The following is a 27,346-nucleotide window of genomic DNA, read 5'->3' as shown; positions in this document are numbered from 1 at the left end:
GTTTTTGTCCCCCCTCAACAAAAAAATCTTAGCTCTACCCTTCCCGGAAAAATTAGTATTTGGGGTAATTTTTGTAGGGCAGATTATGCAATATATATCTTCTGTTTCTTACCAAATCTTTGTAAAAGAAAGTCACAGGGGGATTCTCTATTTTCTTTTTTATTCATGTTGTGCTTAAAATTGCTTTTCCTATAACTCAACCATGTTGTGCCGGCCCGTAGGTCTCAAAATCCAAGCCCGGTATGGCCGGATATACAGCTCTAATGATAATATCCAAACATTAATGTGTGTTGCATCCACTGATTTAGATCAAAATCCTAGCGGTGACAGGACTTTCGCAAAAGGACAAATGAGGAGGAAGTGACGCAGATCTTTTTCCTGGCCGCATGGGTAAGCGCCTTCCACGTTTATATGACAGTGCTTTAGAGCCATTCCAACCCCTATTGCTTACCAATAAACCCGCCAAGTAAATTTTTTTATCTTTAGGTTTCATTTGTTTTTCATTAAGTTATTTATTCGGGTAAATACACTTATCTAAGTAATTGTTTCTCGGAAAAGATTTATCAAGATAAGTGTGCTTACCAATGTTCTTTTATTTTTCATATAAATAAGGCAATGACCATTTTAACCACAAAATTCAATTATTAAAATGAGTATTTTTTTTTCATTCAAGTGTTGACAACTTTACCCTAGATGGGAAAGTTATTTACCCACCTAGTCCCCACATAGGATAAGTGGTACTCAGGAAAATAAACTTTCCCTATTCCCCACATAAATGTAAAAAAAGAACATGAATTTCTTGATCAATGAAAATCAAAATCTCATTGACCAATTTTCCCCCCTCTCAAAATCCAAAAAAAGAATGCCCCCTTAGAGGGACATTTAATTTCCAAATTTTCTTTCATATGACTTCAGGCACATGAAAGAAGCTTGGGTGGTTATAGTGAATCAGTCACTTTGTTTAAATTACAAGCCACTTGATAAATCTACCCTCCTTGGTGAAAGTCCAAATGAGCCTGTCTTCCTCTTTATCCAAGCTCAAGGGAGGCTCTGACCTCACCGGGAGAATAATCAAGTCTTTCACCTGGTAACTTTGCAGTCGTTCTACATGGGTATTATAGAACATTAATTAACACACCACTATATGGCCTGCATCTCAACTTAATTAATTAACAAAACTAAACTAATTTTGCTAAATTAATAAGTTAAGTAACAGCTTAATTAATTATGGGCCAACAATATTAATTTAATTAAATCAATTAACAAATAATGCTACCCAAAAAAAAATTAACTAACGAATATGAGTAACAGTTATTTCTATCTATTAGTTATGAATATAAAGTAATAAATGCGTTAGCAAATTTCAAAATGATAAATAATTAGCAACTGATTAAATAGCAAAATGGTTAGAATTAATAAATATTAGTGGTAAATATCAGTTCATAAAATATTTATCATTAATAAATAAGTGATTAAATTATTAAAAGAAACAATTAGTTAAACTATGAAAAGCAATTAAATTAAAAATAGTTAATTAAATAATAAAATTATTGTAGAATTAATAAATGATCTATAATGTATAGCATATATAAGTAATGAATTAATTTCAAACGAAATCTGTCTATCAAAAAATCAAATAAAAAACCTAACCTAAATCTATAATATAAATAGTGGGTGTCAAGTTAAATATGTCAAATAAAATAAAAGAGTTCAGATAAGTGGCCCTGTACTTAGTAAGGGGTCATTCTCCGGTTACATATAGGGGGATAGGGGTGGATAAAGAACTTGACAAATGCTTATCTAAGTCTAAACTATTGAAATTGGGCTTAAAGTCTCAACTATTGGGTCATCCACATTTCAAATTATTTTTCAAAAGAAATGGTAAACTACTTTAATCAGCGTATATCTCAATCGAGCATGTGGTACGATTGATTTCCCAAGAATCAGTAAAGAAACTAGATTTAGGACGATTTTGAATGGATTTCCACGTTTTTTTGGGAGAAATCAATAAATCATTAATTCCCCAAAATATCTCAAAAGTCAAAAGTCGTTCTGACTTTTGATCCTCTTACCAAAACACCTCCCTAATAAGGGACATTGATTGCAAAAAAAAGTATCAGTTTGGAAGGAGTACAAATATAAATATGCAAAGTGCAAAATCAATCTTATATTTATTATTATTAGTAAGTGTGTACCAAGCAATTTTATATGATTATAATGATAATAATAGTGTATTCAGTTATAATTCATGGACAGTTTCTAAACAGTTATAAGTGAGCAGTTTATGGACAGTTATAAGTGGGCAGTTTATAAGATGAGAGTAAAGGACATATATGCCCTCTATGCCTATTGCATGTTTAAACAAGGGGGATAGAAAATGTCCAATGAAAATTCCCGAAAGAAGTGGCATTCACTCTTTTATAGGCAGTATAGGTATAGATATGTATTTTTATTTTTTGTTTTTATAGTTGTTTTGTTTTCTATTATTAAATGAATTCAGATTGCAAAATCCAAATCTAATTACATAAACACATCATCCAAATATATGATAATCGAATCAAGTTGTGAAGTTTCAAGTATTATTGATAAGCCTAAATGATTGGCTAAATTCTTCTTTTTGTAATGTTTTATCTTTTTTGTGTATCTTTTTTTTGTTCATTTATTAAAAAAGTGTAAGATTCAAATAGAGAGAACCGGATGCGGTATTGAAAATAATAGTAGTCCAATTTACAATTTAAACCCCACAATTAAATAGGGACTAAATTCAAAAATGAGTATTTTAGTCAAAATAAAATTTCATAATCTTATTCATATTTTAATATTAATGTAAATATAGAATTATAGATGTGTTCAATTTTTTTATAATTTTTGTATTTGTGTGTAAAAATAATTCCGATATGTCACACTTACTTTTTATTCAATAAGATAATTATATAATATTATACATGTGCCCGAATTTTTTTTGCAAAATTTATGTATTTTTACATTTTATTAATTTTTATTATTTATTTATGACATTAAATGTTAAAACATTTGACCCAAAAGTTGAACTATTGATCTTTGAGAAATAGTAAAATAATTTTATTTTTGGTCAGTTTCATTTTCATTACCAATAAAAATAATTCTTTTTATTACACTTATTTTTTAATTTGATTAACAAAAAAATCATAATTGTGTCTAATTTTTTCTATATTTATTTATATTAAAAATTTTATTACCTAATTATGACTTCATAGGTTGATTAAATTGAATCGAATGGTTGAATTGCTTAGCCACCATTTGGATAAAGAATGGTTTTATTTTTTAGTTAGTTTTAAAATGTATGGATTTATATTTGTAAAAAATATTGACATAAATCTAATTAGTGGCATTTATTAGTGAAAATAACTTAAATATAGGATTTAATAAGAGAAAATGAGGGGTAATAACTTAAGTATATGACTTAATGAGAGAGGATTAGAGGTGAAAAGTAATAATTAAAGTTATATTTTAAACCCTTATAATTAAAGATTGACTAAATAGACAAATATGGGTATTTTAGTAATCATCAAATTTGGCATTAAAGTTGTAATAAAATGACTTTCATACCCTTTCTTAAAAAAAAAAGAAATATAGGGTATTGTACATATTTTTGTGTATTATGGATTTTATATGCATTTTTATATTGTACATATTTTTATACATTCTATCCAAACTGAACCTAATGGACATACTCCATTCTTTTCATCATGGAATGAGATCACATCTATGCCCCACATGTACATCTTAATGTGCATTGAGAACATCTCCTAAAGTTGTCACCGGGAGATGTTCCTAATACATGGTTGGAATATGATGTAGAGCGTATATGTGAATTCCCATGGAATCCTATTTAGGTTTGTTGGAAAACAAGTTTGAATCTGCTCCTCATAAAATGTGCCCCTCACACTGACTTCACAACATGTCTTGGTCACACATCGGGAACATCTCCCGTACTTGTATTTATTCTTCACGGATGTTCCCAATACATGGTGAGACATGGATGTTAGGTTAGTGTGAGGCGTGCTCTATGAGTAGGTTTTAGTTTTGTTGCTAGCATTTAGGAGTGTCAATGCTATTTGAAAATCTGATTTTAAATTCAAGAATCGATATAATCGAATCGAATTCGGATAATTTGAATATCTAATCGACTGAATTCAGATATCCTATTCATACCGAATAGTTAATCAAATTCGAATTCGAATATGACTTGATTTGATTCAATAAATATCTGAATTTGACCGGTTATTTAGTTCTTATATATAATATATAAAATATTTAAATTTTTTATATAATAATTAAATTATAGAAATAACTTATATATTTTATATAAGTAAAATATTTATTTTATATATTTATTAATTACTTAAAATAATTAATTTGTTAAATTCAAATTGAATATTCGAATATTTAATCGAATTTGAATTCAAATATTAATTTTCAATATCCATTGAATATCGAATCAAATTCGGATATCTAATATTCTAATCACATTTGAATTCAAATATTATCTAATTGATTAGAACTCTATCAATTTACACCCCTACTAGAAGATATATAGATTAGGATTTATGTAGTTAGATCACATGGGCTGTTTCACGGTAGCGGAGGTGGGTTGTGTTAAAGGTACCAGTTTACTAAAATACGGACCCGGTCTGGATTTTTATCAAAATTTGAATGAATCAAGCTGCTGCAAATGCTAACTAAGCTAACCTGAATTGTACCCCTAGTTTCATGCGAGTTTAGATAAGAGCTCGGATTGCTTGCACCACTATGTATGTTTCATTTGCTAGATAATCAATCAACCACAACTTGAATAGGCAGATCTAAGTGTGATTTGGGTAATAAAGTGAGAAGCTCAATTCATGGAACGTGTGTGGCTCATACCTCTTAGGTTTTGTGAGAGGGGAAGACTTTTCTTTTCTTTTTTTAGAAATCGAAAGGGGGCTACAAAATATAAGGGTAGCATGTCCCCACAAATCAGACATACAAATAAAAGCTAAATTTCATGGAAGGTCACTTAGATTGAGACTTATTATACATTGTTGAGAGGAGAATGCTTGATTAGTGAGTCAATTCGCCGCTTGATTAGCTTACCAGTACACATGATTGTAGACAAAGTCTTTATTTGCACGATTCTTCAATTCTAGACACTCCTCAATGATGTTTCGTAGATTCCAGGGGGTTGATAAACTGCTTCAAACAGGATATCACGAGCAAAGAACTGCCTTCAATGGTGGTGGAATGATTTGAGAAATTTGTTGTTAGGTTGTGGGCCTCCCAAGCAGCCCAAGCTTCTACCAAGCTAATGGTTGAAGAACCTTGCAGTCTACCACCTCACCCATAAAATTTCTAGCTATGGCCGCAACTGAATACATCCCATTGTTTAGCTATGACGCGTCGAAGTTTATTTTGATAGTACCAACTTTTAGAGGTTGCCAAACAACGTACTTCCACAACTAGGGGTGCACATGGATTGGATCATGATGCAATCCAATCCGAGATCCGATTATCTATTTGGTCGAATTCAGATCACCCCCTATCTGATCTAAGAAGATCCGATCTGATGTGTTATATATTTATAAATATAAATATATAATACATATATATGTTATTTATTTATTTATAAATATATTATTTATATTGTATTTTTATAAATATATATATATATATGATGAAAGTAATTAAAAAATACTTATATTTTTTCTATTTTAACCTTATTTAAATTGGTATATTTTATTTTTTTCTTTTAATAATTTATTAATTTTTAAAGAAAACAAGTCATATCAAATAAGATCCAAATATCCGATAGGATTCGAATTCATATTGAGTCTTATTACATCCGACCGGATCATATCTGACATGAACAGTGTCGAATCAGATTCGAATATACCTTGATTTGAATCCGATCTGATCCATTCGCATCCCTATCCACAACTTATGATAATCAACTCCATTAGTCTTCATATTGGTTTCATAGTATTCCGAAATGGATGAGAGAGTTCTATCAATCACCACTTGAATAGGGGTTGGCACACTATTAAAAGATTTTTTGTCCAGATATACCATAATAAGAGTGCAAACTTTTCTCTTTCATTGTTTTCTCCATTCAATTTTTTCTTACGAATTTTCAACCACCACTCCTCCAAGGAAGAGTTTATGCTTGTAAGACCCCCTAAAACAAGTTTGATTGCATCCCATATTTGATTAACAATTCTTAAAAATATGATCCACATCCTCGTTATCTCCACAAAAATTACATTTTCCATCCACATTGAAACCTCTATTTTGAAGGAGCATTTTTGTTGGGAGTCTTTTATTTAGAAGAAGATAGAAAAAAGTTTTCAATTTTGGGGGACAATTTACATTCCAAACAGTCGAGCTTCACTTTGAGCTCAATTCTTCATGAAGAGACATGCTACATTTTAATTTATATGCATACTTAATTAAGAATTTTCCATTACAGTTAAGTCTCCAAACTAATTTATGTTCTTTTGGGTTTGAGGGGATAAATATTGAGTTTATTTTCCCCCAAGTATTCAAAAGAACCAACCTACAAATTCTATTTTATATCCACACACCACACCCCTATTTTGATCATTAACCTCACTAACAAGGAGATTATCATTTTCAATCCTATCTGGTAAAATAACTAGGTCCAAGGGGACATCACCTACCCATATATCTTTCCAAAATGTAATATATTTGCCATTGCTTATTTCCCAACCTAAACTTTTTTGAAGGAGATCTCTCCCCTTAAGATACTTTGCTATAATAATTTTAACCCATAGGTTATCACTCTACTAATATTTTTCATCCCAACTTTGCTAAGTTAGCTTCATTAACCCACTGAAGGTTTTTTATTCTTAGGCCTCCCCATCATTTTGGAGTACACACCTTATTCCAACCAATCAAATTAACCATTTCTTTCCACTGTAATTTGTTCATAATAAATTCCTTTAACTTTTATCAATTTTATCTATGATATTTTGGAGAAGTCTGAAAGAACTTATGAGGAATTATGGCATTATATTCATTATAGCATTCATAAGGGTCATTCTACCTTCCAAGAATATTTTTTTTTCAACTTGCCGATTTGTTATTTACCCTTTCCTTGATGTGTAGGAAAAAATGACCCTTCAGCCAAGGGTCATTCTACCTACTAGTTTTTTGTATACTAGTAGCATTTTTGTATATTATAATAATTTGTGTGGAAAAAAATGATTTAAGCACTCATGGTTTAAATAACTAAAAGGGTAAATAGCTTAGACTATGGATTACTAACAAAGATTTAAGCACTCATGGTTTACTAACAAAGACAATTTATGGGTTAAGGTGGTCAAATCCAAATATTTAAATAACTTAGACTTTATGGAGGTGGAGTCTAAGAGTGGTATCTCTTGGGCTTGGAGAGGTGTTCTTACCTCCAGAGATCTTCTTAGGAGTGGTATCTATTGGAAGATTGGTAACGGTAATTATGTCAACTTATAGAGGGACACTTGGACTGGTAACTCCCCCTTTCCTTGAGATTGTTAACCTAGAGGTTGTGTCAAACTTGGATTTTAGTGTTTGCAATGATACTGACCATGATAGAACGATTTGGAAGGAGGATATTATTAAGACTATTGTTCCTGATAGTGTTTGGCATTTCATCAAACCAATCTGGATTCCCTTTAAGTTATGTAAGGATATAATCTGTTGGAAGATTGGTAACGGTAATTATGTCAACTTATAGAGGGACACTTGGACTGGTAACTCCCCTTTCCTTGAGATTGTTAATCTAGAGGTTGTGTCAAACTTAGATTTTAGTGTTTGCAATGATATTGTCAAACTTGATTCCCTTTAAGTTATCTAAGGATATAATTGTTTGGAGACTCACTCCGGATGGAATATTTTCTATAAAATTTGCCTACAATGAAGAGCGCAGTCGGAATTGTGGAAGTGGTGTTGGTGATAGTGGTCAATGGTCTTTCTGGAATCTTAAGATTCTTCCAAAAATTAAAGTATTCTTATTCCTCTTATTCAATGACAAGCTTCTAACTAAAAGTAAGCTCAACACAAGAGGCATGAATTTGAATCCCAAATGTGAATTCTGCAATGAAAATGAAGCATATGAGCATTTGTTTCTTGTGTGCCCCTTTACTAAGTAGATTCCTTGCTACCGATCCCAAGTTCTAATGATAATTCGATAAATGACTGGTGGTCTAGTGCTTTGAAGAACCAAGATTCTATTAGTGAATAGTTTGTTAAAGAAAAATTGGCAGAGTTGCTATGGTTTATTTGAAAGAATAGAAATGACAAGTGCTTTAACAATAAATCTGCTCATCCCTAAATTATTGTAGAAAGGACTTTTGCTTATTGGGGAGAAATCAAATATTGTTTTTCTTCTAGTACCAGTAAGATTTATAAAGAATGAAATTTTATAAGATGGCGTAATCCCAATTCCGGGACTATCAAAGTTAATTTTGATGCTACCTGTAGGTCGGATAGTTGGTGCTCCATAAGGTGCATTTCTATGGACCATATGGGTTTTATTCTTGACCTCAAAGCCTATTGTATTGGGGTCTCTTCAATAAATCAGGCTGAGGCCTAGGCTGCTTGTGAGGCCATCAACATTGCTTTGAATTTTAAAGATTCTCCTATCATTATTGAAGGAGACTCGAAGCTCGTGGTTGACTGCCTCAAGGAAAGAGTTAAGCCCCCGTGGAGATTGGAAAGCATCATTAGTGAGTGTCTCTTCCTCAAGTACGAGTTTAGTTCAAGCATTTCCTTCCGGCATACATATCGTGAAGCAAACCAGGCGGCTGATCGGCTACCTCGCAATGCCCCATCCTATCGTCTGACTAGTTTAGGTTCAATCCCAAAGGATCTCAGTAAGATTTGTTTTTTTTTATTCATAGGGAAGGGATTAGGAGTTTGGGAGTTGGTACTTGGAAGTTGGAACACCAAAGCTTAGAGGACTCTAACAACACAATCAAATCGGTCATTGTCCGTTAGCCCATGACCACATTTATTACCCACCGGAATGGCAGGAAGGCCCAACTCATCCGATTTGGATTGGCCAGAGGCAAAAATTTTACAAACCGTTTTCATTGTTATTTAATTTCAATGGCTTCTAAAGTTCTTTTTTTTTTCTTTTGGTTAATAAATGGCTTGAGTTTCAAATGAAAGCACCGCATCTTATATATCTTATATATATATATATATATTAATACAAAATGGATGCTCCCTACGTCCAGGAAATGGAATATACTCGTGCGAGTAGATCCCACGTGAGAATAATTATTATAGTAATTTAATAATTTAATTATTACAGTAATTAATTACTATAATTTAATAACTACTAATTATTATAGTAACTTAAAAAATATATAATTATAATTATTGTTAATAATTAGATATTTACTTTAACTTTACTTTAAATTAAAAGTATAAATACTGTTAATAAATTTAGTAATTATTATTATATTAAAAATAATTTAAAATGTTATTAAAAGTATTGTTATTGGTTATTTAATAAAATATTATAATTACTAATAAATACTGTTAATTTAATTTAATTTTGGTAATTATTAATTTGGTGAATATTGTTAATAAATCCTATTCATAAATTTAATAATTATTGTTATATTAAAAATAACTAAATAATCTTATTAAAACTATCATTAATGATTATTTAATTAAATAGTATAATTACTTACTTTTATTGATAAATGTTGTTAATAACGTTCTGACAATTGACTATTTGACCAAATGGATGGCCCGTTCAGACAACAAAAATTACAAGCAAAAAAATTATGGAACCGTTCTGACCACCGATTTTTGGGTCGATGATTCGATCATCCGGTTCGAACGGATAGTCCGTTCTGACAACAAAAATTATAGTAAAAAAATTGAGTTTGTGAGGTCCATTAAGTAGTATCATACGTGTTATGTCATTTGAGCATGTGGCTCATACGACCCAAAAAACAGAACCATTCTGGCCACCGATTTTTGGGTTGATGGTTCGATTGTTCGGTTCGAACGGATGACCCATTCTGACAACATAAAATTACAAGCACAAAATTACGAAATCATTTTGGCCACTGATTTTCGAGTTGACGGTTCAATCATCTGATTCGAATGGACGACCCATTCTAACAACAAAAATTACAGGAAAAAAATTGAGTGTGTGAGGTTCATTGAGCAGTATTAGACATGTTATCTCATTCAAGCATATGACTCATATGACCCGAAAATGGATTCTGGCCATTGGTTTTCGGGTTGACGGTTCAATCATCTAGTTTGAACGGACGACCCGTTCTGACAACAAAAATTAAAAATAAAAAATAAAAACAAAATGGTAAAAAACCATTAAATATGTCAACGGGTTGATGGTTCGACCACTCGAGTCAACGAGTCATTGACCGATTCAACGGTTTTTGGCCAGGGACCAGGATTGGGGTAAAACAAAACTGGTTGCCTGGACGGTTCCCAATTAAAAAAAAAAATGGATGACCCATTCTAACAACAAAAATTATAGGCAAAAATTTGAGTGTGTGAGGTCCATTAAGTAGTACCATACGTATTATGTCATTCGAGCATGTGACTCATACGACCTGAAAATGGAACCGTCCTAGCTACCAATTTTTGGGTCAACGGTTTGAACGGATAGCCCGTTCTGATAACAAAAATTTTAAAAATAAAAAAATGACCAAAAACCATTGAATGGGTCAATGGTTCGACCGCATGGGTCAATGGGTCGTCAACCGATTCAACGATTTTTGGCCAGGGACTGAGATTAGGATAAAACGGAACCGGTTGCTTGGATGGTTCTCAATTACAAAAAATAAAAAAAAGTTCTAAAACCATTAAATGGGTTAACGACTCGATGGTTCGACCGCTCAGATCAATGAGTCGTTGACCAATTCAACTGTTTTTTGCCAAGGACCGGGTCAACGGGTCAACGGATCTATGGTTCCATTCCATCCCTACAAAGCAAGGGCCCTCCGCTAGTGTTTCATTTTTTTTCCGAAGTAAATCAGTTTTCATTGCCACGTGGCAAGGGACTTATTGCTTGGTCTTTGCCACATGTGAAGAAACACCTGAATTGACTTAAGATTGTGGAGTTCAAATCAGCCCCCACAAGATTACCCCCACAACGTCCCACAACACATCCCCATCGTGTATTGGGAATATTTCTCGGTGATGATATTATTATTTCTGGCATTATCACTGGGGGGCAACGAGCAATCTTGTGGGGGCTTTGCCCCACATCACATCCCCACCGCGTATTGGATGGAAACATCTCCCGATGGTGACATCATTGGATTGGTACTATCATCGGGAGATGTTCACAATACATGGTGGGGATGTGCTGTGGGGCGACTCCTGGTGGAGCAGAGATGTGAATTCGTCTGGAAAACAAAACAAATGGAGACCGTTGCCATGTGGCAAAGATATTTTTTTGTTTACATCAGTGCTCATGAGTCATGACAATAGCATATAGCCACTATGAAGTCATCGGACATCCAAGAAGTATCCTAGATGAATCCGGATCTCCTGCCTACGAGAACTCTGCCCACGTCTATCCACAACACACTACCCCTGTGAACTGGGAACATCTCCCCCTCCATAATACTATGTAGGAGGATGAGATGTTCTCCATGTGTGACTGCAATGTTACATGAATAGACGTGGGCAGGAGATCCGGACTCATCTTAGATGGGACCTTAAGTAAATCATCCCATATGTGACCCACTTAACTAAATCACTTTAATATGAGAAAAGAAAAGACCCCACTTGCACTTCAATGACCATAAATAATATAAAGGGTAAATTATAAAGATCCCTTGTATTATGGGGTATGTGACAAAGACCCCCATGTACTTTGTTTTCCGACAAAGACCCCCCTGTACTATGACCATGAGACAAAGACCCCCCTTGACCGTTAAGTGACGAAATGCATTAAATTATTAAAATACCCCATTTAAAATTTTTCTATTTTCTTATTTTTTGCCCTTTTTCTCTTAAAACCTATTTAACCTATCGTTTTCCCTTTCTTATATTCTTTTCCCCTCCCTCACTGTCCTCTCTCATTCTTTCTCTCTCCCAATTCTCCGAAATGAAAGACATAATTCTCATAGCCACCGGGGGCCTCCTCGCGGTTTCACTTTTGCTGTGTTGTATTCTGCTTTGCTTTTTGATCAGAAAAAGAGCTACTCTATATGGGGTCTCCCAGGAGCCTCCGTTCTCCTTGAAGAAGGTGTTGGCGATGGGCGATTAGTCGTAGTTGGGGACGTCATGGGCGATTAGAGGCCCGAAAAAGGGGTTTCCGGTCGCCTAGGTGTGCTATGCTTTAGCATGTTTTTGTCGTTGTTCTGGAATTCTCCTGCTCCTATAATCTTACCACCTCTCGTTGACGGCTAAGAAGGGTATCGGAGCTCTCCATCTGGTCCTAGGCTCACTGAAACATCTTGAGGATGTCACAAAAAAAGCAGCCATTGATAAGAACTGGTTCTAACAAATAAATAAATGAGATGGGTTGAGACTTGAGAATGAAGACTTGAAGCTTACCATGATTGTAGAGCCCATGAGGTTTGAGAATGAAGATTTGAAGCTCTATAGGAATCCCTAGTAAACCTGACTTGAACCAGAGTCTTCCCCTAGAGGACAGGCAAATCATCCATCGCGAGCGACAGACACTCTTTGTAGCGCTGTCCCGACCTGTTAGTGAAGATGTTTGGTTGTGCTTCACCAATCTTTGACACCCAATTAGGGAGTTCAATTTTGGCTTGTTTGGCAGCATGGAAGCAGAGAGACACGTGAAGCTCGAGACCCGCATCTCGACCCCAAAAGCCTTAGAGCTTTCTGCCCGACCCCGATTGCTCTTACATGGTTAGTGTGTTGCCGTGGGAAATAGCATCCAGAGGAAGCCCAACAAATAAGTTTAATCCATTATCCTGCATAAAAAATAATAATTAATTTCAATAGATATACATAGATTTCTCCAATGAATTAAAGTCGAGACCCTAGTTTCTGCAATTCAAAACTAACAGAAGGAAAGAAAAAATAACACCTACTAGCTTTGATCCTTTCGGCATCGCCCTCTCTCCGACAATTTTCTCCGATCTGGAGACCTCCGGTTGTGTTGCCTTGAGAGAGACTTGAATTTCAACTATTGTCCATCTCCTAGCAAGATTAAAATAGACCTTATTTTTTCACTTAGACCTTACTTTTTCTAGTGAAGATATGCTTGAAACTAAAAAACCCAAGCTTCCGGTAAGATGAATCCGCCATCCTTATATTACAAGGGTAATATGGGAATTAAAAAAATATTACAATGGATTTTTTGGACGAAAGGTTAATGGAAGGGGTTTTTGTGTCAAGCTCATAGTACAAGGGATCTTTGTCGCAAAACAAATTACAGGGTCTTTGTCACGGACCCCGTACAGGGGGTCTTTGTAATTTACCCTAATATAAAATTGAGTAAAAATACTAGAAATCAGAGAATGATACTACAAGAAATCTATCTTTTGCGGGGATTGACATAAACAGACCAGAGCCCGAAAAACGAAGGAGACGATTCCATTCCATATCCATCGCCCTGTTTCTCTTTCGTCCCTGCAATTGCAAGTGAGTGCATCGGAAGATGGGGGGACAGAAAAAATGAGAAGCCTTGTCGAACAAGGAGGTAAAGTAGAGGGGAGCGCGGGCAATGCTGCGATCGATTGGCTGTAGCTCATCGATCGCGCGGTGCATATGGGGGGAGGAGCTCTCGTGGACGGATTTCGTCGTTGGTTCCAACGTCGTACTTGTTCTTCATCTTCTTCAAGCAACAGTAACAGTAGTTATGATGATAATAAGCTCAACAGCGCCAGCAAACGTTTAGTTGCAAACGAAGATATATCAGTTGGACGGCGGCAACGGAAAGAAGAGGAAGAACAGCAGGAGCTTAAGATCGTGACTGATTTCGATATTTCTTGTTTAAAGTTGATCAAAGTCCCCAAACGAAACTGCAACAATAGGATCACCGCTATGGATGCTCATAAGAAGGTCAGTTTGTGGAAGTCATGGTCTCGATTTATTGTTCGAAGAACCCTTTTTTATTGGATACGGACTTTCGGCCTTCGGGTTGTATGTGTTATATATGGAGGTAGAATTGGGATGTTGGGTTTTGTTTGGGATATTTCGATCAATTGTTTTGATTTGGTTTGGCTTGTTTGGTTTGTTTTTTGTTATCTCTATTTACGTATTTTCTTTTATTCTGGTTTAGTTCGGGAGAAAATATCGTCTTTCTATTTGGTTTCTTCATTTATGAGTCTTATTGAAGGAATAAGCTTGTTTTTATTGATCCTTTTATCTATTTCTCGTATTTGGTTTGTACTTGATCTCCTGTTCGTCCGTACTTGTTTTCAAACTTTTGTTTTTAGATAAGTTTGGTGGTGTCTTTGAATTGCTATGATGAAACATGAAGAAAAAAGGGATAGAGGATCACTGGTTCTTTAGATAGCTCCATTTTATAGTGAAATGGAGCAAGGCATGTTCTTAAAAAAAGAAAGGAGGTTTGGGGAGAAGGAAGCTAAAACAACTGAACTCCTACTCTGGGACCAAACCCATCAATTACAAGGACCAAACTGGACTCCTACTCTAGGACAATCACAGCCATAATATGCACAATTTAATTTCAAATTTCAAACAATAATCACTTGAAGTCTGAAAGGCGCCGACTGAAAGTGAAATTTAGATCCCATCTATGGCGCTTTTTAGACTCCCACCAGCAAGGACAGGAGACTGCCACCATGTACCTTTCTCTCAGGAATCATGAAATCAAGACTCCTGGCCCCACTGCCCTGACTGCTTCCTTCCTCTCAGCCCCCAATATCCCAGAAAATGATGAGGACTTTATAGACAGAGGAACCAAGACTTGGGGCGGTAGTAGGTGCTTGCTTTTTGCTGGATTTTCTGTTAAGTCAATGCAGTCGGAGATGGCACTCACAGCTGTAGAAGAATATCCATTGTCCATGCTGCTCCCAACTGTTGAAACTGATACTAGTCCGTGGAAACGTTCTAGAGTCCTGGCTCAATCATACTGCCCTTGCCTGTGTCACAGTCCTGGACCATGCTGCCATGTGCTGGCATAGAGCCCACTCTTACCTCTAGCAAATTTCTCACATGTGCCTTGCCCCCATGTGCAGTGCTTTCCCCCACCATGGACTTCGCAGAAATATGTGCTTCCTCTTTCCACAGTTCTCAAACCTCTTTCCCCCAGCATGATTGACACAGCAGTTAGTTTGACCACGGACACTCTTGGTGCAGCCTGAACGGCACAGTGCTTGCCCCCGCCATGTAAGATGCCAACCAGCAGGTTGGTAAGGTCTCCTGCTGGTCGTAGCAGAGACTTGGGATCGAATCCTGCCTGCACCTGGGTTGGGGGATGGGCTACCCCCGTTATGTAGCCCTTCAAAAGAAATAAAAAAATGCTTGCCCCCACCATGCACAACACAGTAATCAGTCCCACACATGCACACTTTTGGGGCATGTACCCCCACCTTGAAATAGGCAACATTTACCCCATTCTTGACCCTTGTGCTCCCTTCAGCACCTTTGGTGCACCCTGCAAATTTGCACCACTTCCCCCCTACCATGAACCTTACTACACGGTGCTTCCTTGGCCCCCTTAGTTCATCCTGGGTACTGGCTCCAGCGTCCCCCCACCCACACATTAGAGATACATAATCCAGCTCGTCCGTCTGCACTATGAGTACAACCTTCAGGCTTCAACATTGCATCTCTTGCCCCTACCATGCCTGATGCACCATCCTGATTTGCCTTGGGCTGCCTTTGTGCACCCTGGCTGTCCACACCACCTACCACCCCCATGCAGTATGCAGAAATCTGTCTTTCCCTCAGCACTCTTTGTGCAGCTCAACTGCTGGCATCTCCTCCCTCCATGGGCTTTGCAATAGTCAGTTTGCTTTCAGCACCCTTTTTGCATTCTGGTTAGTAGTCGCTCAAGACTGAACAGACACTTAAAAAGGAGAAGAAAAAAAAAAGAAAAGAAGAGAGAGAGAGAGAGATTTTGATAAAAGAGAGTTGGGTTGATGTGTTTAAATAGCCGCCCCCCTCTTAAATTTATATACATAGTATCATACTTGTAAAAGGACTGAATTGCTTACATGGCAAGATAAGATAAGATAAAGCTGAAAAAAGATTAATCCTAATCTTATAAAAAACTAGTCCTAATCTTATCATAAAAGAGAGTTGTGAAAACTTCTATTTTCATGTGATCACTATTCTTGAATATGCCTCTACCTGGGAACCTCTTCAAATATGCTAGTATCCTCTCATTGACTAATCACACTGATTGCATAACTGATGTTGGGTCGAGTGAGACAAAGATAGAGAAGTTTTCCAACTAACCATTGGAACATAGCTTTATCTTCAAGGGGTTCTCCACCCTCTGCACTGATCTTGTGATTTTGTTCGATGAGTGTGTCAGTAGGCTTAACACCCAACTTTCCTGTTTCTTCCAACAGGTCAAGAACATACTTTATTTGAGAAACAAAAATCCCATGCTTGGATCTGGCTACCTCAATGCCCAAGAAGTATCGTAGTTCTTCTAGATCTTTTACCTCAAACTCTTGATGAAGGAGTTGCTTAAGGGACTCAATCTCAGTATTATCATTTCCTGTTACTACAATATCATCCACATATATAACAAGCAAGGTTTAGGAAGAATTCACTCTCTTAATAAATAAGGTGTGGTCTGACTAGGCCTGTACATATCCGAACCTTTCAAGGGCTTGTCTAAATTTATCAAACCAAGCTCCGGGGGACTGTTTTAGTCCATACAAGGCTTTATTCAACCGACAAACCTTCTTTCCTGTCTCTATACCATAAAATCCAGGAGGCAATTGCATGTAAACCTCTTCTTGCAATTCTCCGTTGAAGAAGACATTTTTAACATCCATCTGATACAACGACCAAGAGTAACTGGTTGCAAGTGATAATAAGACTCTGATAGTGGTCATCTTTGCTACTGGTGCAAAAGTTTCTAAGTAGTCAATACCATGTGTTTAAGTAAATCCTTTTGCAACTAACCGGGCCTTATACCTTTCAATAGAACCATCAGCATTATGTTTCACAGTGAATACCCATCTACATCCAACCGGTTTCTTACCTTTAGGCTGATCAACTATCTCCCAAGTATTGTTTTTGATGAGGACATCCATTTCTGCTTTTATTGCATATTTCCATTTTGGTACTTCCAATGCTTCCTGTATTGTTTTGGGAATGGGAACATCAGCAATGGATGCGAGAAAAGACTTATAGGAGAGAGACAAATGATCGTAGGACAAGAACTGAGAAATGCTGTGAGCTGTGGATGTGGTGCAACGGTGCTTTCCCTTACGAACTGCTATGGGAGGATCAAGATCATCTAATGAAGGTGGAGGCTCCATGGTGGGATGTCTTTCATCTATAGTATCTGTGGTACCTGGATCTGGCTCTACAAAAGGAACTGGGGCTACTGTGGTACCGGGATTTGGATTTGCAGAGGAGACTGGGACTGGCCTGCATTGTTGATGTCCGAAATCAACCTGTCTCCATTGTCTGTGATAGACTCTCATATCCTTGCATTTCTGACAGCCCTCCCCATTACATCCCTCTTCACTTAATGGGATAGGTAAAGGAACTTCTGACGAGTTAACCCTATCCTTACTACTCTCCCCGTAAGGAGAAACCCTTGGATAACAGGGTACATCTTCAAAGAAAGTGACATCCATTGAGACAAATCTTTTCCCAGAAGTAGGTTCATAGCTGCAATATCCCTTTTGAGTTTGTGCATAACCAAGGAAAATACATTTTGAGGCCTTAGGATCAAACTTAGAACAATGAGGGCCAAGAATTTGAACAAAGCATTTACAACCAAAGGTTTTAAGGGGAATGGTAAATAACTCTTTATCAGGATATAAGAGGGTAAATGGAGATTTTATGTCAAGAACCTGTGAAGGAATCCTATTGATGAGATACACTACTGTAAGAACAACATCCCCCCAGAAATGTATAGGCACATTGGAGGTAAACATAATGCTTCTGGCTACCTCCAATACGTGTCTATTCTTTCTCTCAGCAACCCTATTTTGCTGTGGTGTATGAGGACAAGTACTCTGATGGATAATCCCATGTTCAAGCAAATAGGAGGCTAATGGGTTTGCAAAATATTCTTTCACATTATCAGATCTAAAAATTTTGATTTTGACCCTAAATTGGGTTAAAATCATCTGATGAAAGATCCGGGTTAATGCTGAAACCTCATCTCGAGAATGCATGAGATAAGTCCACGAAAAATGAGTATAATCATCAACAAACAGTAGGAAATATTTGTACCCCCCATGGTAGTGGTATGGTAAGGTCCCCAAACATCAATATGCACAATTTCAAAGGGAATATTACTTCTATTATTACTTAATGAATAGGTTGTCATGCAGCGTTTTGCACGTTCACAACTCTCACATTTCAAACTAGACATCTGGATAGATTCAAATAAACTATGAAACAAACTCTTCAAAGCCCGAAAAGATAAATGACCCATCCTATTATGCCAAAGCATAGCCTGATCAACAGATTGAGAAACACAAGACCTCTTAGTCTCTCTATCTTCCCAATGAGGGCTCCCTCCAAGCAGATAGACTTCATTTACCTCACGGCTAGTCCCAATCACCTTCCTTGTCTCCAGATCCTGAAAAACACATCGATCTGGAAAAAATGTTACTGAACAATTCTGGTTTTTTGTAATGCTACTAACTGAAAGCAAGTTAGTACTAAGCTTAGGAACATGCAAAACTGAAGATAAGGAAATAACATTTGACAACTTGATGTCTCCCTTGCCAGAAATAGGAACGAGGGAGCCATCAGCAATGGACACTTTGTCTCTGCCTGAAGATAAGTGATAGATAGTAAATAGTGACGACAAGCCAGTCATATGGTCAGATGCTCCAGAATCTATTATCCATGAATGTGCTATATTACCTGTAACTGAGGCATGGTGAGCTGAGGCCTGATTACCTGAATGAGCAAAAGCTGAGGTAGGGGGTGTTGATGGTGTCTGAGGTGGTGGAGCTGAATTACCAACTTCATTTTCCAGCTGAACTAGAGTAGCTCGGACAACAGCTAGAGTATCTAGAGGATTGCCTCTTGTGCTAGATGAGGTTGTACTATCAGTGTTAACAACCATATTTGCATTCCCCTTTTTGTTTCTGAGTTTTGCTGGAACTAGATGTGGATGTAAATTCCAACAGGTCTCTTTAGTATGTTTAGGTTTCTTGCAATGCTCACATACTAGGTCCTTCTTAGTTTCTTTCTTCATGTTTCTTTCCTTATCACTCCCAGATTTGGGCTTAACTGCTGCCAGAGCTGATTCAAAAGGCTGTTGTTGTAGCATAACTTTTCTCGTAGTCTCTTCGCTATGCACTAAGGAATAGGCCTGGGACAGAGTTACACTGTCTCTTGTTAACAATTGCTGCCTCACAATATCATATTCCGAATTTAGACCAGCCAGGAACTCAAACACTCTATTAGTTTCAATCTGCTTTCTGTACATCTGTGCATCCTTCTGACTTTCCCATTCAATTGATTCAAGGTGGTCAATTTCATGCCACAGGGATTTCAAGATTGAAAAATAAACAGAAACTTGTTTCTCACCTTGCTTGAGATTTTTAACCTCACATTTCAGCTCATAAGCCCTAGCAACATTAAGGGGCTGAGAGTAAGTTTCTTTCACAACATCCCATTATTTCTTTAGCTGTTTTTGCCCATAAGTAATTTCGGCTGATGTGTAGCTGCATGGAATTGCATAGCCATGTCATCACCAAATAATTTTCCTGAATCCACTTAGCATAAGTGGGATCCTCCTTATTTGGTTCCTTCACAATCTCCCAACAAATAGTTCAGTTTTCCCCTTCCCCCAATGGCCATCATGGCTGATTGGGCCCACTCTAAGTAGTTTGAACCATTAAACTTTACAGTTGTAATCTAAAGGGTGTTTTCAGTCATGCCACCTGAACCAGTCCCAAAAACACCCTCCCCTTGGTGCTTGAACTCCATTCTTGGTTAGGGATTAAGCAAAAAACACCTTCTATTTACTGTAACAATCAGCCCACTGGGTCTGAAAAAACTAATAGTTGTTGGCCTGGGTACAAAACTCCAAAAACAAAGATCGGAGAACAGAACTCTGATAGCAGCCAAACTTAAAAACAAGTCTGATCTCTTATACAGACACAGTAACAGTCCTGGGTTTCAGGGTTTTCTCTTAAAACCCTAGAAGAGAAAAAGAAAAAAAAATTCTATATAGCCGTACCTCACAAATTAAGCTATCCTTGTTGCTGCCCTCAAGAAGGAATAAGACCTTACCCAGGAATTTCTGAGAAAAAAAACCTGATCTTGATTCAAAAAATTCTTGCTGAAATTCTGATCGCCAACTTCAGTTTGCTCAAAACTGATCTTGATTCTGATCAACCCGAGAAACTTCTGAAACAGAACTGATCTCGGAGAAAAATCTTCTTGATCACCAATTTCAATCTTGATTAGAGAACCAAAAAAATCTGATTGGCACCTCCAATCTTGACCAAAGACCTAACCTTGATCACTTAATTCTTCTCTGATTCATCCTAATTACAAGGAGCACTTTCCAATCCTTGGACAGTTGCTGAAGACTTCTTGTAATCTCCAAGAATCAGTCGAATGAAAAAACTCAGCCCTAAATAATTCTCATGTGGCCGGCTGAATTAGTTCCACATGAGAAACCCTAGATCGAATGCTCTGATACCAAGTAGTCGCTCAAGATTGAACAAACACTTTAAAGGAGAAGAAAAAAAAAGAAAAGAAAAGAAGAGAGAGAGAGAGAGATTTTGATAAAAGAGAGTTGGGTTGATGTGTTTAAACAGCCGCCCCCCTCTTAAATTTATATACATAGTATCATACTTGTAAAAGGACTGAATTGCTTACATGGCAAGATAAGATAAGATAAAGCTGAAAAAAGACTAATCCTAATCTTATAAAAAACTAGTCCTAATCTTATCATAAAGAACTAATCCTAATCATAACTTATTGCTGACATACGAACAGTGGAACCACCTTAGTGGGGTCCACATTAGTGTTCTCTACATGGTTTCTGGCATCTCTGCCCACCTCAATGTGCAATACAGAGATCAGATCCACCTTGTGCTCCCTTTGAACATCCGTTGAACTTGCACTTCTTAGGATGGTGGATCCTGTGTTGTGAAGAAGCCAAACTAGTTACAGGCTCAGATTGTTTTCCTGTTGAATCTGTGATGACTGAAGGCTCAGGGCTCAACTGAACAGGAGCAGGAGGAGGAGAATGGGACCTGGTTCCTAACTCTAAAAGTGGCTAGATTTCCATAAGGAAGCTGCCCGTGTACTGCCTGTGACATATAGCCACCAGATTTCTTCGCTGAAGTTGAACATTCATCAATAATAGGAATGGGAATGCTATTCTTCACCAGACATTTGGATTAGATGAAAAGATGTATTCACATTGCGGTCATTGCCCTGGTCTGCGAATGAATTTTCATCTGAATTCATGGCATCCCCAGTTCCTTGAGGAAGGCCAAGTTTTAGAATACCAGAGTCATCAAAAGAAGACAACTTTTCTCTAAGTTTATTAGCAGTTCCATTGCTTTTTTCTACGTCACAGTAGTAATCATCATGATAGTAACTTGGTGTGGGACCTAAAGCAAGTACTGACTGGAAACCATCATCAGGTGGAACTTGGGCAGATAAATTGCAATGGTTATTACTGGAATCTATATCTTTGGAAATCTTTATTTCCCATAGCCAAAAAAGTCCAGGCACAAAGCTGTATCACTGAAGTTATCATTTTTTCTGATCTCCCCATTACTAGGGAATAGGGAATTTGTCACATTGAAATCTATCATATGATGAGAAAAAAGCAAAATGAACTGGTCTGAGAACACTAGTAGCAAAAGAAGAATGCCCCTAGCAGGGCTGCCTTGACACCATCCCATTCAGAGGTGTATGCAGCATTACCAAATGTAGAAGTAGAAGTAAGATTTGATAAAGAGACCATCAGGTCCACTGCCGCTTACAAAGCCCAATGTATCCTTCATGTACATTATTGTTGGTTGTCAAAACGATAATTGTGGATTAATTGCCACTGAGGCATTCAGTTTTGATAATATCTGGCAACATTTCTAGGATAGAAGCCATTAATGAGAACAGTCAAGACTGAAACACTGAGAATAGAGTGTTGTTTTCTCCTTTCTAAGGGATCCTTCAGCTTCATTAAACCTGAAAGATCTCAAGACATCTACAGGAACCACAAATAAGCAGATTAACAAAGCAATTCTAGATCTCTTAAATGAAGAGAAAAAAAAGCAGAAAAGAGATAGAGAAAACACTATCAGAGGCGGAGAGGGAAGAAAAGAAGCACCCACTGCCTAGTGAATGGTGGGAGGACACCACTTGATTCAAATGAGGCAAACCATAAAAAGGACAACATAAGCATATTACAGTGTTATCAATGTGGTGGCAATAATTAGTTGTTTTGGCCTCTTTAATCAATGCAATGGCCAGGCCTAGGTACTGACTAGTTGACAAAAAAAAAGATATGTTCTAAATTTAGACATTGATGCAATCTCATAAATAAGTTAATATAGACTACAATTACACAAGAAAAGAATGGTATAGAGCATTTATTTTACAGTAGCTAGGCTGATATACTAGAATAAGGAGTTACTCTTTTTTTTTTCTTCCAAAGAAAGAGTACAATCTTGATCATTCAATGTGTCCTTTGTTTGTGGAAATTTGATACCGATACACAACTCATTGGAAGAAAACTAAACAGAACTCCTCCACTGCTTTATTTTATTTTATGTTTTTTTTCTCTATTTTATATATCATTTTTCAACCATGTTCCATGACAAATATTTAAAGCAACAACCTGAATATAACAAAACGTAAACATATTCTATATGTTGTGGTTGACTAGGTTGATTTGTCGCTAATTGTCCAGTTGACCTAGTCAATGCTTGGTAGTCCAAAGTAACCACATCATGAGTATTGACTGACTAGTTAGTGACGCAGTTGGTCTGCCCCTCAACTGACTAGCTGTTGGCTAGTTAATGCTTTGATAATGCTGACACATAGATGGAAATAAAGAATCACTATGGAAGAGCATAAACCCATTACAAGTAACTTTTCCCTATCCAAACTCTATAAATACCATCATTCAATGTACTAGCTGACCTGAGGATTCACTTGAGCAGGATGTTCATTCTGGAGGCCAAGGCTTCTATCCTTATTTCCTGACCTAGAATTCCCTCTTCCTTGACCTTTCTATTCTGTTCATTCAATTATTCCTATCTTTAACCAAATTTACGCAATGCATTCTATTTAAGTGTTATGGTACAGTTGTAGTTCTTGCTGTTTTCTGGCTAAGTCACATTTTAGAATATGTACGCTCAACAGTTTGGTGGGATGTGGGATGAACACAGGACAATTCATGCTTATCTTTTTTTGTTTCTGTTTCCTTCTTTCTCCTCCCTCTTTGAGTTATTGAATTATTTATTAGTTAATTGTCACTAAAGCCGGTTTCTTTCTACTCAGAGCATGCTTGACACGGAATTCTTCACAGAGTATGGTGAGGCAACTCGATACCAAATTCAAGAGGTCATAGGCAAAGGAAGCTATGGTGTTGTTGGCTCTGCAATTGACACTCATACTGGAGAGAGGGTAGCAATTAAGAAGATCAATGACGTTTTTGAGCATGTTTCTGATGCTACTCGTATTCTCAGAGAAATCAAGCTCCTTCGGCTGCTTAGACATCCAGATATTGTAGAAATAAAGCATATAATGCTTCCTCCATCTAGAAGAGAATTTAAAGATATTTATGTTGTTTTTGAGCTGATGGAATCTGACCTTCACCAAGTAATCAAGGCTAATGATGATCTTACTCCTGAACATTATCAGTTTTTCCTATATCAGCTTCTTCGAGCTCTAAAATACATACATACAGGTTGATCTTTTGTGCATCTCTACATGCAAATGTGCATCTCTACATACAGGTTGATCTTACTCCTGAACATTTCTGATGATTGTTGATGAACCATTCTTAATCTATTGCAGCAAATGTGTTCCATCGAGATTTGAAGCCAAAAAACATCCTTGCTAATGCAGACTGCAAACTGAAGATTTGTGATTTTGGGCTTGCTCGTGTGTCATTTAATGATTCCCCATCAGCCATTTTCTGGACTGTATGTGGATTCACCATACAATAAATTATAACTTCACTAGATAATTTTTCATTATAACAATTTTTAGATGATATCAATATTCAACCACTACATGTTGCTTACCTTTTGTTTGCTTCTGGAAGGATTATGTGGCAACCCGATGGTATCGTGCTCCTGAACTATGTGGTTCTTTTTTCTCCAAAGTAAGCAAATTCGTGTTATCGATATCTTGAAGGTTATAATCCTACTTTCTTCATGAAGCTGTCGGTTTTGGAGTGTTGGGTCATTGTTTTTTATGTTATTGTTATTTCTAAGGTTAACTATTTTTTATTGCTTTTGTCAGTTTATAAGATTTGTTTTTCAATGACATGTTCAGTTTCTGAATCATGGAATGAGTTGCTGATACATTATACATTTTAAGTAATCTAAACTGTTTAGCAACTGATAATAAAATTAGTCTCCTACTAATTTAGTTAACCCCTATGTGAAATATAGTGGAGTCTTGGGCGAGGTAGCAAAATGTCCACATTTCTACGTTTTGTTTAGCATCTTTGTAGGAGTATTATAGTAGATTTTGGTCTTAAAAAGGTGTATGAGGTGTCTGAGGGTATTACAGGGAGTTTATTTGAAAGATTTGTAAGGTTTTAATCAATGTTTTCAGCATGCAGTTTTACCAGTCAGCTGAACCTGTTGAACCATCACCTGGCCAGATTTCTGGGTCCATTTCACCTCAAACTGCTTACTTGCAAAAAATGTTGACTCGCTCAACGACCTAGTGACTCAGATGGTTGACTGCTGGACCATTTATTCTGGCCAGTGGGTCATGAGTTAGGCATTATTTCTCCTATACTCCTTTTTTGGTATTTTTAACCATTTTTGTCATTAATAACTGTTTTGGAATGGTAGAATATTGATATGTTTCATTCTATTGCCAAATGGGCATATTTATACAGTAAGCTGCTGCAATAAATAAAAAGAAAAGAAAATAGAAAGAAGAAAAAATAGAAAGAAGAGAAAATAGAAAGTACAAAAGTAGAAAGAAAAAACTTTCTAAATCAATCCTTCCACAATCCTAGGAATATATACAATTCTATTTTCAGATCTGAACCAGTAACCCCACGTTTTTCAACACTCCCCCTCAAGCTGGTGAATAGAGATCCTCCATTCCCAGCTTGGCTATAATTCTTCGAAAGTCTGTACTATTGAGCCCTTTAGTAAGTACATCGGCCAGTTGTCCTTTTGTAGACACATAGGGAGTGCAAATCAACTTGCTGTCCAGTTTCTCTTTTATAAAGTGTCGGTCAATTTCGATGTGCTTCGTCCTGTCATGTTGAACAGGATTGTGAGCAATATTGATGGCTGACTTGTTGTCACAATATAGTTTCATAGGCTCTTCTCGTGGAATCTTCAGGTCTTCTAAAATTATCTTCAACCGGAGTAATTCACACACTCCTTGTGCCATAGCCCTGAATTCTACCTCTGCACTTGACCGAGCCACTACATTTTGCTTTTTACTCCTCCAAGTGACTATGTTTCCTCCTAAGAAGGTACAGTAACCAGAAGTGGACCGTCTATCTATTGGAGATCTTGCATAATCGGCATCTGTATATGCTTCAAGAGTCAGTCCTTCATTTCTTCTGAATAAAATTCCTTTTCCTGGATTGGCTTTCAAATAGTGCAGAATTCGATGAGCAGCCTGCAGATGAACTTCTTTAGGATTATGCATAAACTGACTTATTACACTTACAACATATGCAATATCCGGTCGTGTATGTGCAAGATAAATGAGTTTTCCAACTAGTCTTTGGAACATCTCCTTGTTTACACTTGCATTCTCGTGGGCTTCTCCAAGTTTATGATTGGGATCTATAGGCGTGGAAGCTGATTTACATGCCATATTTCCTGTTTCTCTCAAAAGATCAACAACATACTTTTGTTGAGAGATAAAGATGCCTTGTTTAGAATGTGCAACTTCAATTCCGAGAAAATACTTTAGTCTCCCCAAGTCTTTTATCTCAAATTCTCTGGCAAGACAGTTTTTCAATGCTTCATTCTCCTTTTTATCATTCCCAGTAATGATTATATCATCCACATAGACTAATAGTGCAGTAACTCCCCCTGAGGCTGTGTGTTTGATAAACAATGTGTGGTCACCTTGACTTTGCTTGTAACCTGTACTCAGCATTACCTTCGTAAACCTTCCAAACCATGCTCTCGGAGATTGTTTGAGACCGTATAGTGCTTTCTTCAACCGGCAAACTTTGTTCCCTTTAATGCCTTCTCCAAAACCTGGTGGAATGTCCATGTATATCTCCTCTTCTAGATCACCATGGAGAAACGCATTTTTTACATCAAACTATTGCAAATCCCAATTATAGTTAACAACCAACGACAGTAACACCCTTACTGTATTCATTTTAGCTACTGGGGCAAAAGTCTTCTGATAATCTACCCCATAAGTCTGTGTATATCCCTTGGCTACCAGGCGTGCTTTGTACCTTTCTAATGACCCATCAGATTTGTACTTAATTGTGAACACCCATTTACAACCTACCGTCTTCTTGTTTCTTGGTAGATCCACAACTTCCCATGTGTTGTTTTTTTCTAATGCCTCCATTTCCACTCTCATGGCTTTTCTCCACTCTTTATTAGAAAGTGCCTCGGCTAGAGTATTAGGAATTGGAATGGTGTTAAGGCTGGCTAGAAAACTTTTATGGGATTTAGAGAATCTTTGGAATGATACATATTTGGCTAAAGGGTACAATGGGCGTTTGGTACATTCTCTGGTTCCTTTTCTCAGTGCAATAGGTAGGTCATACTCATACTCAGACTGTGAAGGTGTAGGTTCAGGATCTAAGCATCCCTCAGTTCTAGGATTAGGAGTTGAATCTTGGACTTGCACAGGTTGAGGATCTGGATTTTTCCTCCTAGAGTAAACCTGCATATATCTCACATTATCATGCACATCATTCGTGGGGTTAACAGTGTCCGAATTTGGTTCAATGGTCGGGTTGTTTGACTCTTGTTGAGACTCGGGAATGTGGGGCTCAGAGGAATGTGACTCAGAGGGATGTGAT

The 27,346-nt window shown here is 36.8% G+C and overlaps 1 protein-coding gene and 1 long non-coding RNA gene across 2 annotated transcripts in view; one reads left to right on the top strand and one right to left on the bottom strand.

Annotated features, from left to right (window-relative positions):
* Positions 1-10,294: 10,294 nt before the first annotated feature.
* On the bottom strand, positions 10,295-13,372 carry LOC109114911 (uncharacterized). The gene is made up of 3 exons (XR_002022846.2): positions 13,080-13,372; positions 12,574-12,959; positions 10,295-12,472 (listed from the first exon to the last, which is right to left on the bottom strand). It is a non-coding gene; the product is annotated as an uncharacterized LOC109114911 (long non-coding RNA).
* Positions 13,373-13,508: 136 nt separating this feature from the next.
* Positions 13,509-27,346, top strand: part of LOC104600094 (mitogen-activated protein kinase 9-like) — a 57,362-nt gene continuing 43,524 nt past the window's right edge. Inside the window, exons 1-4 of the mRNA XM_088900457.1 lie at positions 13,509-14,052; positions 23,644-24,052; positions 24,163-24,290; positions 24,413-24,472. Of these exons, the coding sequence (XP_088756583.1) occupies positions 13,759-14,052; positions 23,644-24,052; positions 24,163-24,290; positions 24,413-24,472 (891 nt within the window). The 5' untranslated portion in view covers positions 13,509-13,758. The remainder of the gene's footprint in view (positions 14,053-23,643; positions 24,053-24,162; positions 24,291-24,412; positions 24,473-27,346) is intronic.

The sequence above is a fragment of the Nelumbo nucifera genome, chromosome 3 (assembly GCF_055504915.1).
Source record: "Nelumbo nucifera cultivar China Antique chromosome 3, China Antique-T2T, whole genome shotgun sequence".
In the NCBI taxonomy this organism is placed as follows: domain Eukaryota; kingdom Viridiplantae; phylum Streptophyta; class Magnoliopsida; order Proteales; family Nelumbonaceae; genus Nelumbo; species Nelumbo nucifera.
This window is presented reverse-complemented; position numbering and strand designations above follow the sequence as displayed.